Genomic DNA, 17,606 nt, shown 5'->3' with positions numbered 1-17,606 from the left:
ACCAGGTGAGTGACGATTAGCCCAGACTAAACAGAGATTAAAAAAATTAGAGGACCACTGCAAATATAATTTAACTTAAATCCTTTATGTAGAATCCAGTTTAATCTTATTATATTAAGTAGTGGCATGATATAATGTGCATATTAATGCAACCCATGTATTGTGTTCCGAGTATGGCGTAAAGCTCCTAAAGTGGCACTTGCAGCCTGTTATTTCACCTCTGTGACACCCACAGGTTCAGGTTAGCACTAGCTGCAGAGGGGAACAGCGGAAAAGTAGGGCGCAGCTCTTTGACTACAAGGGTGAAGCACTGTACCACATCCGACAGATCCAGAAGAACTAATATCCGTTCCATATAATACTTCGTGCAATCAGTTAATCGTTGCCATAAGAATGAGCAATATAACTATCTCATAGAATTAACACAGTAGGATTAGTATTTAAAACCCAAATGTTGCGAGCATACAAAGCGACACTCCGCTTTCTGACAAGCTTAATTTGTCCTTCCAGATAGTATATTTTTTGCGCCATCTGTTTCTAGTCGGACAGGTAAAGGGACGGAAACCAAACAGCCACGTAGTAAAAGGCGAAGCTCGCAAAAAAGGTGAGCATTTAAGGTCTTTTTTACCATTCATCCAAATTGTCATTTTATAATTTACACATAGGGTTTGTAACGCACTTATGTGACAGAGGGTAATTCGTTGAATTACTTAAAATATTTCAGAAATCACTGCTGCATCTACGCTGGCGATTCTAGCTAGCGAGTTAGCAAATTTAGCTTGACAGTTCCCGTCGTAAACACATCTAGCTAGTTTTCTCGCTAGCGCTGTGAGCTTAATTTATTCACCCCCATTTAGTCTATCATCCTTGTCGTTAACTGGTAGAGTCAGTCAACATATAAGGGCAATGTAATTGCCTTAAGGTTTTAGTTCATCAGTGACTGTCGCGTTTTCTTATTTCTTCTGAACCGGTGCGTCCAGCAAGATGATACGAAACAGTGGTGAATAGAGGCTAGCAAAGTAACCCAGCGACTGTCAGATAGCAAGCGTGAACTTAGCAATACAGCCTTGAAGTCAAAAGTTATAATTAATAGCTAAAGTGACAAATGACATACGATAACAATATAACTTGAAATATGCAGGGATTTTGAATAATACCGCAGTCACTGCATTTTGTTGAAGCTGACAGCTGCATACCTCCCCCTCAGTGCCACAGTTTAAAAACCTATGGTGCAAATCGAGCATTGCCTGTCGACAAATGTACCAAAATTGTAGAATCGTTTGTGCAAATTCGGCTAACATCTCATACATAAAGCGTACACCATCATATCAAAAGCAGCGTCTGCTCCTCTCTAACTGACATTCCCCCCAATCTTAACTAAACTATGATGGTTGAAAGGGTTAATTGTAAATACTCATCTCACTGCTGGTTGTTAAGGCGTGTGTTTGACCTATCAGCAGATTCCTACAATGATTTAATTACATTTTTTCAGACTGAACTTCGGCCTATTTTCAGTTTTGGCCTGTCATATGTGTTAACGCCCTTAAATGCGCTATCCGTTTCTCTGTGTAAAAGTGAAGGGATGCAACGATAGTTACTAGTTAATCTATATTTAACGCGACACAATCTGCTTAAGTTCCTAGCCATCTTGTTAGCCCTTGACTCAAGCTTATGTTTAAATTAAAACCCGTTATGCTGTTACATAACATTAGTACTGTCTAAATCAGATCACTTGTAAGGCGTCTCATGTTCTTCTGTGATGTATATTGATCTTTACAATGTTGCTACAGATGATAAACAAAATGTTTTCTCTGTGTAGATCTCCCAGTATTCAGAAGTGCTCCTGGACCTTGACACGCTCCCAGCTGGCCTGCCTCCTAAGAAAATGGTTTTGTGAGACATTCTTTCCAAAGGAGCACCAGCAGTACTGTGACTGTCCAGTTTCTTAATGGAAATGGAGACTAACCATCCAGAAGCAGCTCAAACAGAGGCCAATGCTTACCAAGGAGACCAAGTTATAAAACCCAAAGAGACTGAAGCCCATGCTATGGAAGGGGACACACTACTGAAACAAGGACAGACGAACACACAAAACACAAAAGGGAATATTTGTAATGGTGAGTCGTGTGTGTGTGTGTGTGTGTGTGTGTGTGTGTGTGTGTGTGTGTGTGTGTGTGTGTGTGTGTGTGTGTGTGTGTGTGTGTGTGTGTGTGTGTGTGTATTACCCTATACAAATCATGTAGGTCTGCTGAGGCTTTGTCCGATAAGCAGTATTTGTCTTACCAACATCAAAAAGAAGCACATTTCAAAGCACATTTTGTTATCTGTGGACAGGTTTGTAAGAAATATTTAGATTTCATTACATGTTTGAGTAAAACACAACATGTGCTTGTTTGGGTACTGTGTTAAAAGTATTTCTTTATTTTCATTTCTATTACATTTATTATACATTATACATATATGTTTATAGCACTGAAGCAGTGTTTTTTATGGTGAAGTGACTGTGGTGACATTCACATAGACGGACTTCATGTGCATAGCCTAGAAATCATTTTGATCTGGACTTAGTACACGCCACTACACTTCACTACACTGTGCTATACCAATTCCAATCTGCAAAGTTCTTTCCCCTTTAGGCATATTACTAGTATCTATTTTATCTAACAATTGTATCCTACCATGCATGACCTGTTTTGCTGGCTACTACAATGCTGGAGGCCTTCAACTGTTATGTGTTAGACGACTCTTTGAACTAATGTGTTAAATAGCTGAACTGAATTCTAATTAGTCACCATTAGAAGGCAACAGTGTTTATAGTCTATTGCAATTTACTGCAGTCTACTGAAAATATATTTTTGAGCTTTAAATACTTATGTAAAGTTGGGTGATGCACAAGAGACAGATTGAAAAACGATTGGTCAAAATCAGAGATGGATCATCAGTCATAGGGGTTTTTTTCCACAAACTTGCCAAAACTCCAAATAGGATCACAAAGACATGCAATGTTTTTCACAGGCTGATCAGTGCTCCAACATGTTAAGTATCTTGATTTTTATGTGTGAATCGATAATGTTTCCTTCTAAGTAATAATGATAATGTTTCCCTCTTCATCTTCAGTTCTGTCACTTCCAGTTGTATGAATGCACTTTTGACAAATATTGTACAATGATAATTATTCTCTATGACATTAATTATTCATGATTAAATAAGCAATAATGAAAATTAAAAAAGGTTTTCAATGCCTTTTTAAATGTGGTTTTCTTGCAAAACGAGTCTGGTAATTGTGCTCCTTGATACAAGAGTAGGTGCAGCAAGATATGCTTCAATAGCCACATGCTGCATGAATGTTTCCTGCTACCCCTTTCACTAATGCAACTGTAGCTTGACAAAGTTGTCCAGCCAGTTTGTCAAGAGAATTAGATCCACTCAGTCCAGTTCTTGAAAAGTTATCATGACTAATTGTCACATTCCTCAGGGCTTCTCCCCCTTCTCTTTCAGGTCCTCTTAGTTCAGATCTGATGCCAAATGGAGATGGACTGGCAGAAGGCTTCAGTGCTGCAGGGGATGCCTGTATAAATGGGTCCCTGCCACCAACAGCCCCTCCGCAGAGCACGAGCTCCCCTGTCAACTCCCAGACTCAAGAGCCCTCCCCAGGTGTGGCTGCTTATCCACCCATGATGCTAGAGAAGTCTGAGGGGGCTAGTGCTGAGGTCACGATTCACACGGGTGATGCATTGCAGTCGCTCAGACTCAGTATGCCTATGCAGGAGACTGAATTGTGTAAGCATAAACTTATGTGGCGTGAATGCCCCCTCTATCTCCCCCTGTATTTAAACCTCATTTTGCTGTGGGATGTTTTGCTTTTTTGGGTCATGTACACATCCTTTTTAACTCCCTTGTCTGTGTATTATCTGAACAGATGGATTCAGTGGGAATTTCTTTTAGTTGTTTGAGTCTGCCCCCTTTCTCCAACTCCCGAGGCATTTAATTGCCTGATTAGAATTTGGTGTGGGTGCTTCATTTGGAACAGTGTTTGGACTAATGGCTGCATTTTGGAACTAATCCCTCTGTTATGTTATCCTTTTGGTGGCGTTTTAAAGGCATCGTTGCTGTGAAGTGTAATATTTTTAGGCTTGTGGTGATTTTCTTTGGTTTCACATCATAACTCACACCATGTAAATATAGCACCACACAAAGAATCCTATAGTATCTCTTATGATGGCACATTAACATGACTGATAATAGCATTTAACTCATTGCAATATTGGAAATACTAGCTGCAGAGCTGTTGCTGTCATTACTGAGGTTAAGTTTTTATATATGTACATAAACAAACCAAGTAAACAAACAGTTATACAGTGTAGGGCACCCTTACATACAGTGTATTGGAGAATCATGTACTGTAACACCCATACCTGTAGCTCTCAGGTAAAACGGTGAATGTTACAGGTATAATTTGTAACTCACTTGTCACTGTGGCTTGTGCAAAAACGCATTTCCAGCCAAGACATGAACAGGACTCAAGTGTGAATGTTAATTCTTGTATTTGAGGACAGGGTTCCAAGCAGCTTCACTACATACAGCCAACATCATACAAGCATTCACACTGAAGCTGTGCCTGACCAGTGATACAGCATAAGGCTCGTTGCCAGGATTTCCTTTTTACCGTCATAGCAAAGCATGTCCTGTGTAAATATAGCGCTGTTGTGTACTTGTGCAGTATGATGATGTGATGAATATTTCTTTTTCTGGCCTAACATACTTTCCCTTTAGCCAACCAGAAGCCCTCACTGGAGATGGAAAACGAGGAGAAGATCCGACTGGAGGCTCGCCGGCGCCTAGAGGAACAACTCAAACAGTACAGAGTGCAAAGACATAAGGAGAGGGTGAGTGAGTGGAGTTGCTGTCAGGTTGAAGACTGCACTCAAATTTTATCATAACTTTAAATGTAACTAGGTTAGCCTTCATCGTGCTTTCAAAATCCTTGTTTCCTCAGTCACCTTTGTCATCCTTTCAGCCATTGTTGCCACCCATCTGTCTGTCTGTTTCCAAAAGTTATAAACAGAGTTGGAAGAAATTTGTAGACAGAGTTGGGACCCAGTTTATTAGCTTTTCAGGTGTTTTGAACCTAGGATTGACAAGACTTGGGTGCTTGTGGGCATTCGAGTCAAGTCTCTTGCTGAACATGTTATTTTCTTGGAAAATGTGACCCAGAAAAATGACAGTTTAACACAGCTTTTCAGTTTGGAGGAATATTTTGCATTGGGCTATTTATTTTCTGTCAATGCCAAATTTGCAAAGTTATACTGTCAGTATCAAGCTTGGCATCCTTGATTCAGATTTTGTCATCACTACAGCACCATTAATTCTTTCTTTCTATCCGTTTTTTAGTCTCATCACACCACCAGCAAGAACAGGCCCTTCAGCACCCTGGATCCAGAGCTCATGCTGCACCCTGAGGCTCTGCCCCGGGCCAACACCGTTGCCATGACCAAGGAATATTCCTTCCTGAGGACCAGTGTCCCACGTGGTCCCAAACTAGGTAGCTTGGGAATTCCCCCTTCTAAGGAGAGGAAGTCCAGGTCACCCCGGCCCAGCAAGATCCACTCCTTGGCTGATTACAAGTCTCCTGAGAATGATGGTGGAGGAGGAGGTGGAGTAAGAACAGCAGACAACACAATGAGCTCCTTCCAGTCCACCATTAGCTCGGTGTCCACACTGTCTGAGGTCAGTGTGATGTCAGAGGGCAGCACCTGTGAGACGGAGGCACAGCCTGGTGCGGCGTTCCAGGTCGGGGACAATGTCTCAGAAATTGACGGCAGCGAATCAGGAACGAGGCCGGGGAACGATGGCAACGACAGCGACAGCTCGTCTTACAGCAGTGTGTCTACCAGGGGGACATACGCCATGCTCTCCACAGCAGTGGAAAGGCAGCAGGGGCCCTACACTGTGGAGGGGAGGGAGATTGCCCCAGAGGCCATGGGTCATTTCCCCTCCCTGCAGGAGGTGCTGCAGGCAGCCAGCGAAGAGCAGCACCTGCTGGAGCTGGAGCAGGAGAGAGAGGGGACAGCGGAGCCTCGGAGTCGCAGGGACAGTTTTTCCAGCAGGTATTTGTCAATGTTGGATAAGGACAGAATTAATTTTGCCAATTGCTGGCATTATTTGGTTGATGAAAAACAAGAAATCTTACAATCCCTGCTTGAAGCAATTATTTTGATAATATAAATTGTTCAAATTTACTCTCTGTCAACTAATAGATTGCTAAATCATTTCAGAGTTGATGTTTATTTACATTTGTTTCAGTGTTTCTTTGGAGAGTTCAGTGATGGGCCATGATGAAATGCTCCAAGTGCTGAAAGAGAAAATGAGACTTGAGGGCCAGCTGGAATCCTTGTCATCTGAAGCCAATCAGGTAATATAACACACTGATTTCTATAATCATATTTACTGTTTCTTCTAGCATCCATCCGTGTACATTATGTACAGGAGTGAGCAACATAATACGGACACCTTGAAATATGTTACATCTCTTATCTCTAACAAACTGCATCCTCAAAATTGACCACAGAGTTAAATCAACGACACAGTCTCAAATAAAATAAGTAATATAATTTAAATGGTTTTCTTGACAAATTGGTTGTATTATATTGTATTATAGATGCTTCCTGTATTTTGATTACGTGCTATTAACTAAAGTAGAACTGTCCTGAATGGATTATCTTTATAAACTGCAGCCTAACTGTAATAAAAAATAAGTGTTGCTAATGCTTAACAGATTTTAACCATGCTAGTGGCAGGGGATGGAAAGGTTGGTCGGTTCAGACTAAATTATGTCAACAATAATTAAATGGATTACCTGTTCTTTTAACACTATCTACAGGTCAAAGTTTTAACTTATCCTGTGAAATACCACAGCATTTTCTCAATTCATGAGTGCAAAATTTGGTGCAGACATTCATGGTTCCTTGACAATATATTGTGATGATTTGACGATGTTTTTTGGTGAAATGTGTTCATGCCTAAGTACAGCGTCACAGAACCTGTAGCATGGCTTTTGAATTTTTTCTACTTAACTATTTTTTTGTTGTTGTTATTGTTTGGGCATTTCCATGCCCTTTATTAGATAGTGTCAGTGGCGATAGACAGGAAATGCAGGGAGAGAGAATAGGGAAACGATATGCAGCAAATGGTCCGGCTGGCCGGCTGGGAGTCCAGGGACTGACTACTCAGGGCATGTGGTGTGCGTCCTTACCATTTGGCTATCAGGAAGTCCATTTACTGTTTTTTCATGCACAGAGTCTCACACTTTAGTATGCCAATAGGGCTGTCTATCATTCCATAAATAACTTGCGTTCAATTAATTACAATCATTTAACACCATCATAAATGAATGCCAAGTCATGTATCACAGCATCCAAAAAGATTACATTTAGCTTGGTGGTTGTTAACTTACCTGGGCAGGCTGCCCAGATAATAACACCATATTGGAAACACTGAGAATAATTGAGTGTAAGTGCTGACCACACTTTCCTGTCCTCCAGGCTCTCAAGGAGAAGACCGAGCTTCAGGCCCAGCTGGCTACAGTGAATGCTCAGCTGCAGGCTAAGAAGGAGGAGGCTCAGGTTAGCCAGGAGAAACAGAGCACCCTCACCACGGAGGTTGGCACACTGCGGCAGAACTGTAGCCAGCTAGAGAAGGCCATGGTGGAGCTCCAGGGAAGTCTGGAAAGCAAGAATGCCAGTCTAGCTTCTCTAAGCAATGACCTGAAAGTGGCTGAAGATCAATACAACAGGCTGATGGGGAAGGTGGAGGAGATGCAAAACACTGTGACTTCAAGAGACAATATAGGTGAGTGATGGAGACCCAGAGAGCTGAGCGTAAGAAGATATTGATACCTTCACCTCTTTGTTTAAGTCTATGTTTTTGGTCTTGTACTTTTACAGTTCAGGAGTTGCGTCAGCAGATGGGTGGTCTTCAGAGCCAGCTTCAACAGGTTCAGCTGGAGCGCAGCACCCTGCAGAGCCGACTGAAGACCTCGCAGGCTGAGATCGACTCACTCCAGCAGGTCCGTCAGTGGTACCAGCAGCAGTTGGCACTGGCCCAGGAGGCGAGAGTACGACTGCAGGGCGAAATGGCCAACATGCAGGTAAGGTTGACGATGATACAGTTAGTTTTGTCATCATGCCTTGCATTAGACGTGTAAAAGTCAAGCCATCAGTGACATGTTTCGTCTTGGGCTTTTTTCTTTCCCAGGCTGGACAGATGACTCAGATTGGTGTTGTGGAACATCTGAAGCTGGAGAACGTGACACTGTCTCACCAGCTCACTGAGACCCAACACCGCTCCATCAAAGAAAAAGAGCGTATAGCTGTTCAACTGCAGAGCATTGAGGTATATTCTCCAACATCCCTTTCTGACCTTATGCCATCATCTGGTTTGTCTATATATCCACTTAGGAAACAACCCATACATGAGGGTCATTATTCAGGCACGGGCTGTATATAATCGGGCGTTTTTAAATATACAGGAGTGGTTTTAACACTGCAAATAAAATTTGGTATAAGTCGATCTGTTATTATTTTATTATTTTATTTTTTGAAATAAACTTTTTCCTGTCTGTGATGTAGGCTGACATGCTGACCCAGGAAGCAGCTTACAAGCAGATCCAGGATGCAAAAACCATGGTGGAAGACGACCTGCAGCACAAGCTGGAGGAGTATGAGGAAGAGCGAGACCGTTTAGTGAAACTGGCTAACACAGCCAGCACCCTGGAAAGGGAACTAGAGCAGGTAGTCATGTCAAATGTAACAGCAACTTGTTTTCCATCTTGTATGGTTAGTAAAACTCTTGCTGTACTCTGCTCTAATCTGCCTTTCAAACTCTCTCTCTTAGGTGAAGTTAACCCTTTCCCAGAAAGACGTGCAGCTGCAGTCACTCCAGAAAGAACATCTGGAACTGATGCGGCAGCTGACCACCACTCAGGAGAACCTGCACACCAAAGAGCAGTCCATCAACCAGCTAGAGGCCCGCTACTTGGAGCTAGAGGCCCAGCTGGCCGAGCTACAAACAGAGAGCAATGCCAAGGATGACAACATCCAGTACCTCCAGAACGAGAAGATTGTCCTGGAGGTAGCGCTGCAAGCAGCTCGGGCCGACAAAAGTCAACTTGACGAGGGAGCTGAGCGGCTTGGAGAGGATGTCCTGGTGGCCTCAGATGTTTTAGATCAGCTCAGACAGGAAGTCCAGGTCAAAGCCAATCAGGTATGAGACAGATGGGAAGTGAGCAGCAATTGACTTGCACTTCTCACAAGCCTTCTTTTTGTGCGCATGAACGAATATGTGTGTTTTCCTCCCATCAGTATCCACTGAAATTCCGTAATTTCGTTTTCCTACCACCATGTAGTGAATAATAAAGGGTTTTTTCTTTGTTACAGATTGAAACTCTACAACAAGAAAATAGTACCCTAAAGAAACAAGCTCAGAAATTTAAGGAGCAGTTCCAGCAACAGAAGGTAAGTCATTTCCATTGCTATGTGAGATTGTGTATAGTTCTCTGCTATTGTGTAAAGTTAGTAGAAGCCAGAAAGAACAGTAAACTGTGTAGACGACGTTGTATGCATTTATAAAACACTTGTCAGAAATCTCCCAGCTGGCTAAGGCCGATGCTTTCGTGGGAGGATGTATTGTAGAACCAGATGGCTGTCATCTCTGAAGAATGCCCAAAGTACTAGTTGACACGCCCCAGTGGATTGAGCAGTGGAGGATGCTGCTCATTTGGCATTGACAGGCTGTCATAAAGAGGGTGCAGTTAATTGACAGAATGACAGAAATGTGAATTGTATTTTGTTTTTACAAGGTTTTTGTAGACAATCCCCAGACTCATGCATTATCATTCATTTTAAAAATTTTTTATTGCAAATCACACTGCTATCAGAAATCCATGAAAAGCAAATTGCTGTACCTCTGATGCCAAAGAAGAAAAAGCTGTCTGTGTTATCAACAAAGTAACGTCACTTCATATCTAAAGTAATTACATGAATATAGCAGAATTCTTCTTTTCTTATATTTCTACATTGATAGATTCACTCCTTTTTTCTTGCAATGTTTGACATAATCACACTTTTATCTATTTTGTATGACACACAACCTGCATCTCAGCTTTACTTTGGTGGATACCTGTAATATATTGTAAAATGTCCAACTGTGTATAATATTTGTTCCTGTTGGGAACAAACACAATTATATTATTGATTTGGGCTGAAAAAAAGCACATGTGTACAGACTCTCTTTCTTCAGTGAAACATATCTCAACCCTAGAGATGATGCAGTGTGGGATTCAAATGCTGTCGCAGCACTTTCTCCTGCAGTGTATCTCCGTGTGCTGTGAAATGTCATTTTGCCTGCCGCCTCAGCTGAGACAAATATGAGCGAGCCTACCCACACTCCATGAAAGGAGAAAATACTTCATTAGTGTTTTGTTTTATGTAAACCTTTCGTTTGACACACAATGTCGTTGACTTCACAGGTGATGGTGGAAGCATATCGCCGGGACGCCAGCTCCAAAGACCAGTTGATCAGCGAGCTCAAGTCCACCAAGAAGCGTCTGTTGGCGGAGGTGAAGGAGCTGAAGCAGGAGCTGCTGGGCGTTCAGGGGGAGAAACAGAAGGCAGAGCTGGAGCAGGCCCGGCTGCAGAAGGAGGTAGTGAGAGTCCAGGAGCAGATGAATAACATGGAAGCTCACCTGCAAACCATTCAGAAAGAAAGGGATCAGCTAGAAACCCAGATCCAGGTAGTGTAATTTGATATTGCTTACTTAATTAACTTTGCAAAGTATTTTGAAAAATAAAATTAAAGAAAAAGGAAAAGTGTCAGACATGTTTGTATTGTAATGTTACTTTTTTTTGTTTTCCTCCCTCAGTCTCTACAGTTCGATCAGAGCCAGCTAGCAGCAGTGACACAAGAGAACGAAGGCCTTAGGAAACAGGTGGAGCAAATGGAGGCTGAAGCCAAAAAGTGAGTCATGTGCTCATACAGATTTGTGGAGCTTGAATGGTTCCTACAGTAATGACTTGGACCATGATTCATATCTCTGTTGTCAGGGGCTATTTATAAACACAAATATGGGATGTTGATTATACAATTCTTGATCTCCACATGGACACATTAGTCAGTACATGTGGTTTGAAAAGTAGATCCATCCATCCTTTATCTATATTTGTAAATAATATATGATTTTTAAGATACACTGTCTTCATACCTACTGATATCTCTATGGTTATCTTTAACTTAATTTCTTATATTCATCAAATAGGGCCATCTCAGAGCAGAAGGTGCGCATGAAGCGGCTGGGGACAGATTTGACTAGTGCTCAGAAGGAGATGAAGGCCAAACACAAGGCCTACGAGAATGCTGTGGGCATCTTGAGCAGGAGGCTGCAAGAGGCCCTGACCGACAAGGAGGCGGCTGAGGCAGAGCTGGTCAAACTCAAGGCCCAAGTGTCAGATGAGGGGAACAGCCCGGCCTTACAGGTACTGTATAAGCCTTCCAGACTTTTGCAGTTCCCTGAAAAATGTATAGTTCCAACAAAAGTGTGGTACAGAGTGTAGTATATTGTAGCCATTTGTTTTTATGCCGGACGCATAATGTTTTCACCTTGTCTGTCTGTCTCATTCCCGTGAACATGATATCTTAGTAACACCTTGAGGCACTTTCTTCAAATTTGGTACAAATATTCTCTAGTGTTAAGTTGCTATTTACTTGTCTTGTCATAATGACTTTCAAATACTTTGAATATGAGCGAAAATTGTCCATTGTCATCAGACATTACGACTGAGGTAAAAGTATATCATTTCACATGGACAGCAGTAACCACTTGCTGTTGTGTTGTTACCCAACTGGGTGTACCCCTTAATTTCCACAGTATGAGTCATTCTTTTCCAAGGCCAGCGCCCTCTCTTTAGAGAGATTTAAAGGCCAATGTTGTAAGTATAATGCCAAATAAGAAATGCCTACTGATAAATGACTAAATACGCCCTTGTAATGATGTTGGAGCAGCAGCGGATGGAGCTAAAGACTGAGGGGAACCCATCCAACTCAGTGACACCAGTTAAGATCCCAGACTGCCCAGTGCCTGGCTCCCTACTGTTCACTTGGACTCAAGGATGAAATGATTAGAATTTGGTGCTGAAAGTTCAAAGGTCACAGTGATCTCACAAATAACCTTTTTGGCCACAACTCACAAATTCAAACACAAATTACGACACAAATGTCAGGCATACAACCATAAGGGGGGAATTCTAGTTACCGTACTTTCCATAGATACTAGAATACTGCTTTAATCGTTGATAAATAGAATAATGGACTCCAGTCTACCCGTGTCCTCGACTCATGTTCCTTCATCAAAAAGATATTTGTCATTTCATTGTGAATAATAATGGATACACCTGTTTAGTATCAGAAACATATTTAAGTGCAGTGGTTTTATTTGTCATCCAGGAGAAGATTAAAGCTCTGCAAGCTGAACTGCAGGCTGTGACCAACAGCAAGACTATGCTAGAGAAGGAGCTGCAGGAAGTGATCACCCTCACCTCCACAGAGCTGGAGGAGTACCAGGAGAAAGTCATGGAGCTCGAAGATGAGGTGAACTGTGATTATTTTATCAGTTGTTGTAATCTGTTCAGGTTTTTGTAACACAAAACTGCTCTCTGTTCTAATGGGTAAATATATAATTTCCTATTGTATGATACTGATGACACCCCTGTATGAGCTGTATTTTCACACTTCTGGAAGCACTCAGTTCATGTCTGTTATTCTGTCATAATGACATGAATTGATTGATTTCACAGCTTCAAGAGTCACGATGCTTCAAGAAGCGGATCAGAAAGTTGGAAGATGCCAACAAGAAGCTAGCTCTTGAGCTGGAGCATGAAAAAGGGAAATTGGTTGGATTGGCACAGTCCCACAATACACTGAAGGAGCATACCAACATTTTGGAGTCCGCCCTAGCTAAGAGAGAAGCAGATCTTGTCCAACTCAATTTACAGGTGAAAAATTCCAATGTTTGCATCTTGTAATACTGTTATACTTATTTAATTACCACAAAAGAGAAAATTTAGCTTGAGAAATTACGCACTTTTGAATTATTTAACGGAACATTGTCTTCACATTCATCCTTTTTCACAGGTTCAAGCTGTCCTGAAGCGTAAAGAGGAGGAGGACCAGCAAATGAAGCAGGTGGTACAAACTCTACAGCTTGCCTTGGAAAAAGAGAAAACCAAAGTCAAGGACCTGAAGGAACAGGTAAGAGCTCTATGCCATACATCAGGATGTAGTATTTTCTCCTTTTCTGTGAGTTAAAGTGCCAACTGCAGATTATTTTGCCTTTCAAATGATTCTAAGGAGTCTATAATTTAAATATATTTGAATCTTTATGTTGAGAGCATTTGCTTTACACATGGCACAGTAAGAAGCTTCTTGGAAATACAAGTATTAGGAAGCTGAATTGTTACATGCATCTACAGTAAGTCTGTAGCTTTTGACTTTTTGTTAATTGTTTTAGGTTTGGAGCATTTGGCTGTACTGCAGTCTTTTGGGTAGTAATAATGTGATGTGTCCTTTAGGTGGCAGCAGCTAAGGCTGAAGCAGCCCACAATAGACGGCACTACAGGGCGGCCATGCTGGAGCTGTCGGAGATCAAGAAGGACCTGCAGGCCAAAGAGGACCTGGTCAAAGCTCTGCATAGTGAAGCACAGAAACTACAGTATGTGGATTTTTTTTTTTTTTTTTTTTGATGAAAGAATACAGTGACTTTTGGAAGATAACTTTTTTTAATTTAATATTGTGTTGCAAAATCTTAAATCTTAAAAGTCGTTTATCAGTGAATATATCATCCTCTGCAGGGCTCAGGATGAGCAGCACACTCAGGAGGTTTCCAGGTTCCAAGAGGAGCTGGCTGAGGCTCACTCACAGCTCCAGATCCTCCAGAAACAACTGGACGATGAACTGGCCAAGCAGCCCCTCACTCACCAAGAGGTAGGGATTCTTAACAACAGTCAGACTGGAATATCTGGCTGATGATGATGATGATGATTGTTTAAATATTATGATGATATGATTGACACAATGCAGTTTGTTTTATTATTGTATTTTTTTATAGTTTAATATTGATTAGCCTGAAGTGATTCTAATACAATATTTTGACAATGCACTATTTTATGATTGCCCTGGTGATTCATTTTAGGATCCTGCATTTCTAAAATCTGTTCCAGCCTTAGTTTGACCCACCATTTGTTGTTATGGAATAACAACTTAGAACATACATATAACATAACATAACATAACATATAACATTGACTGTTTGTTCAGGTTGAGGACCTGAAGTGGGAGGTGGAGCAAAAGCAGAGGGAGATTGAAGCTCAGAAGCAGCAGGTAGAGATGATGGAGCAGTGCCATCACAGGGAGCTGGACAGCCTACAGACAGCTCTGCAGGCAAGTATTCACTTGATTGTAAAATATGGGTGCAAAGTTGCCAAGTATTGATTGCTACTTAACTAGATGTTAAAAAGAAATTAAATATTGTTGTGTTTAGGAATGCACAGAATTACATTTGCTATAGTAAATGATAGCCCAGTAAACGGGTAATGTCTGAAGGGAAACAAAGGATGGAGTGGGGCACTGTAGTTACTTCTATACAGCATTAATGATTACCATCATCTACCCTATTTTGAAAATGGTTTAAAACTGAGAAAATTTTGTGTCGGGCTCAGAACATCAAGGTGGAGCTGGAGTCGGTGCAGGAGGAGCTGAGCAGCACCAGGAAGGACAAGTTTATGCTGCAGGCTAAAGTGGGTGAGCTGAGGAACAGCATGAAGACGGTCCTACTGCAGAACCAGCAACTCAAACAGGACCTCAAACAGAGCCGCCTAAGGAAGGTAATGCATGTCTTTGTTGTTGTGTCCCAAGATAGTTTTAGTGCTTTTCATTGGCACCTTTTGATTTGGGGCAAACCACTAAACCTTTGTAGTGATTGACTAATAAGCTACAAAGTAACATGACATCATTTGAAAATCTCTAGTGTTATGTTGCTCTTTACTTGTCTTGTCATGATGACTTTCAGATACTTTGAATATGAGTGGAAATTGTCCATTGTCATCAGACATTACAACTGAATTAAAAGTATCATTCACATGGACAGCAGTAACCACTTGCTGTTGTGCTGTTACCCAACTGGGTGTACCCCTTAATTTCCACAGTATGAGTCATTCTTTTACAAAGCCAGCGCCCTCTCTTTAGAGAGATTTAAAGGCCAATGTTGTAAGTATAATGCCAAATAAGAATTGCCTACTGATAAATGACTAAATACACCCTTGTAATGATGTTGGAGCAGCAGCGGATGGAGCTAAAGACTGAGGGGAACCCATCCAGCCCAGTGACACCAGTTAAGATCCCAGACTGCCCAGTGCCTGCTTCACTACTGGATGAGTTGCTGAAACCATCAACTTCTGTCAATAAGGAGCCCCTCAACAACCTGCACAACTGTCTACGGCAGCTCAAGTAAGCCTATTGTTGTGACTGAATGACTGGGTTAAACATTGTCAACATACCTTCTTGAAGCCTTTTGTTGTGTATTGTTGAGAAGTTATCCAAATGCCAGAATACATGTAATGTTTTTTTTTTCTCAGAGAGGAGATGGATAGCCTCCAAAGGCAGATGGAGGAACACACAGTAACAGTACATGAGTCAGTGAGCTCATGGACAAACACAGAGGAGGGACTGGCTCAACTGGGGCTTCAAAACAACATCTCCAAATCATCGACACCGCTGAACAACACGGTGGTAAAAAATAACAATGAAGCAGAACAGCAGCAATCATAACAGAAGAACTTTTCTCAGGCCAATAGAGGGAGAGTGGAGTTTTATCCACAAAGGCACTTTTTAGCCCCATAATCCCTTTCTCTTTTCTTAACAATTGCTGCCAACATTTGGCATTCTCCCATCAGCACAGAAGTGCTTTCGCAGAGTAATACTTTATAAACCATAGCTTTATTCTTTCCTCTGATTTGATGGTTGTTTATATTTTTGTTATCCTATTGTCACATTTATTTATTTAGAGTTAAGGAATTACAGCTTTTTATTTGACAGATCCTTCATCTTCAGTTTTGTTTTCTTAGATACAAAATAGGGACTACTTATTAAACTGATCTGTTGGGCCAGTTTTCCCCTGTTGAATCAGCAGTTTTACTCACTAAAAGGTATTTAGTCATCATCCTCCTTATAATATTAATTCAGCAGCTTTGATGCTGCTTAATGATGGCTGACATTATTTTAAAAAGTGTTTTTTGTGACAGAAACAACTCTGAGTCTGCCACCAGACTGGCAACAAACTGTTCTTCCATTTCTTTGTGCCTGTGTATGAGTGAAGTCACTCATCTATGATTTAACTGACATGCTTACACTTCCACATGGTTTCTAAGCAGCTTGTGATGAAACATCATCACTCATTTTCTTGAAGTTAAAAGTCATTTACAATTGTGGTCAGTTTTTTTGTATGGTATGTTGTTAAAATGCAGTGTCTCTTAAATTTGTTGTTACCATATCACCTTGAGTTCTTAAACTCTAAAAATATTAATCTCAGTTATGTATGGAGGTGTTTTGTCAAGCATGGACTGCAGTAATTCGCACGCAAAAAAGCCTTAAGCAATCTTTAATACGATGTAAAGGTCTAAGTCGGTTTGGATAAACGTATTTCTGCTGAGGGTGTGTGTGCAAGATGTTATATGTTCTATTGTTTGTGTGGAAATGCTTACTGAAGAATGGTTTATTGGAAGTGGGTCACAACTGACATTGCACACTAGATAATTAAAACTAAACTGAGTGAGAGAGAAAGTTGTAAAATGAAGCAGAAATGTTACTTCTAACAGCAGGTGCAATCAGATGTGTTCCTTTTCTGATGTTACATTTGGTACATACTGTATTTACAAATAATGACTATCCTTGAATCAGATGTTATACTTGTTTTATGGCTGTTTCATGGGATAGGGCATAAGTTAATTGTTTCCAGAGGTTAATATATAAATACACTTCCTTTTTTGTATGATTGTACAGTCATCACAATTGTTTAATAGTGTAAAGATGAAAAACAAGATATCAAATGCAAACCATAAATCAAAGCTGATAATAATTTTGGTACAGCTGCACTAAAATTTCAGTGTTGAGGGGTCATGGAGGGTATAGCTTTCTGCATGCAACTGTGCTGCAGCCGCTGTCAGTGCTCATTCCCACACTTGAACTTTTTGAAGCACCTCTGTATGCTCATAAATTTCCAAAGGGACAATAAATATTTTGAGGAAAATGCTTATTGAGACTAATAATAACAAAAATGTTGGTATATTGTATTCTGAAAAAACATTTTGGACTGTATCTACCTTTCACTGTAACGTTTGGCGGTATGTAATAACATTTGCTGGGGCACCTGCGCTGTATGCATAAAGCTTGCTGTATCTGCTGTTTTTTTTTTCTTCAAAGATTAGAATCGATTCATTCCGGTTTTAACATTTGTGTTGGGAGATGTGATTGTATTTATCATAAAATTGCACTATTCATCTGTC

At 40.9% G+C, this 17,606-nt stretch overlaps 1 protein-coding gene across 2 annotated transcripts; it reads left to right on the top strand.

Moving 5' to 3' along the window:
• Nucleotides 1-512: 512 nt before the first annotated feature.
• golga3 (golgin A3) lies at nucleotides 513-17,605 on the top strand. Of its 2 annotated transcripts, none has more exons than XM_056377354.1 (24): nucleotides 513-604; nucleotides 1,820-2,117; nucleotides 3,499-3,654; nucleotides 4,774-4,886; nucleotides 5,392-6,107; nucleotides 6,304-6,412; nucleotides 7,542-7,848; nucleotides 7,944-8,146; nucleotides 8,254-8,391; nucleotides 8,628-8,789; nucleotides 8,893-9,261; nucleotides 9,435-9,512; nucleotides 10,526-10,789; nucleotides 10,919-11,013; nucleotides 11,312-11,528; nucleotides 12,496-12,639; nucleotides 12,846-13,043; nucleotides 13,183-13,299; nucleotides 13,620-13,759; nucleotides 13,899-14,031; nucleotides 14,365-14,487; nucleotides 14,766-14,930; nucleotides 15,386-15,552; nucleotides 15,681-17,605. In XM_056377354.1, exons 2-24 carry the CDS (start codon nucleotides 1,949-1,951, stop codon nucleotides 15,871-15,873), a joined length of 4,476 nt encoding a protein of 1,491 aa, XP_056233329.1. In that variant the 5' UTR covers nucleotides 513-604; nucleotides 1,820-1,948; the 3' UTR covers nucleotides 15,874-17,605. The 2 variants fall into 2 exon arrangements, with proteins under 2 accessions (XP_056233329.1, XP_056233328.1); XM_056377353.1 differs by having other exon boundaries at nucleotides 3,499-3,780.
• Nucleotide 17,606: the final 1 nt, after the last annotated feature.

The sequence above is a fragment of the Seriola aureovittata genome, chromosome 5 (assembly GCF_021018895.1).
Source record: "Seriola aureovittata isolate HTS-2021-v1 ecotype China chromosome 5, ASM2101889v1, whole genome shotgun sequence".
NCBI lineage: Eukaryota > Metazoa > Chordata > Actinopteri > Carangiformes > Carangidae > Seriola > Seriola aureovittata.
The sequence above is the reverse complement of the archived record's forward strand: the minus strand, read 5'-3'. Positions and strand labels throughout refer to the sequence as shown.

What these genes read in the sequence shown, in the direction of transcription:
- golga3 (XM_056377353.1), top strand. Translation starts at nt 1,949, where the DNA reads ATGGAAATGGAGACTAACCATCCAGAAGCAGCTCAAACAGAGGCCAAT. An exon ending in AGGGACAGTTTTTCCAGCAG is followed by an intron (nt 6,108 to 6,303) that starts GTATTTGTCAAT and finishes CATTTGTTTCAG; the next exon opens with TGTTTCTTTGGAGAGTTCAG. An exon ending in AACTGTCTACGGCAGCTCAA is followed by an intron (nt 15,553 to 15,680) that starts GTAAGCCTATTG and finishes TTTTTTTCTCAG; the next exon opens with AGAGGAGATGGATAGCCTCC.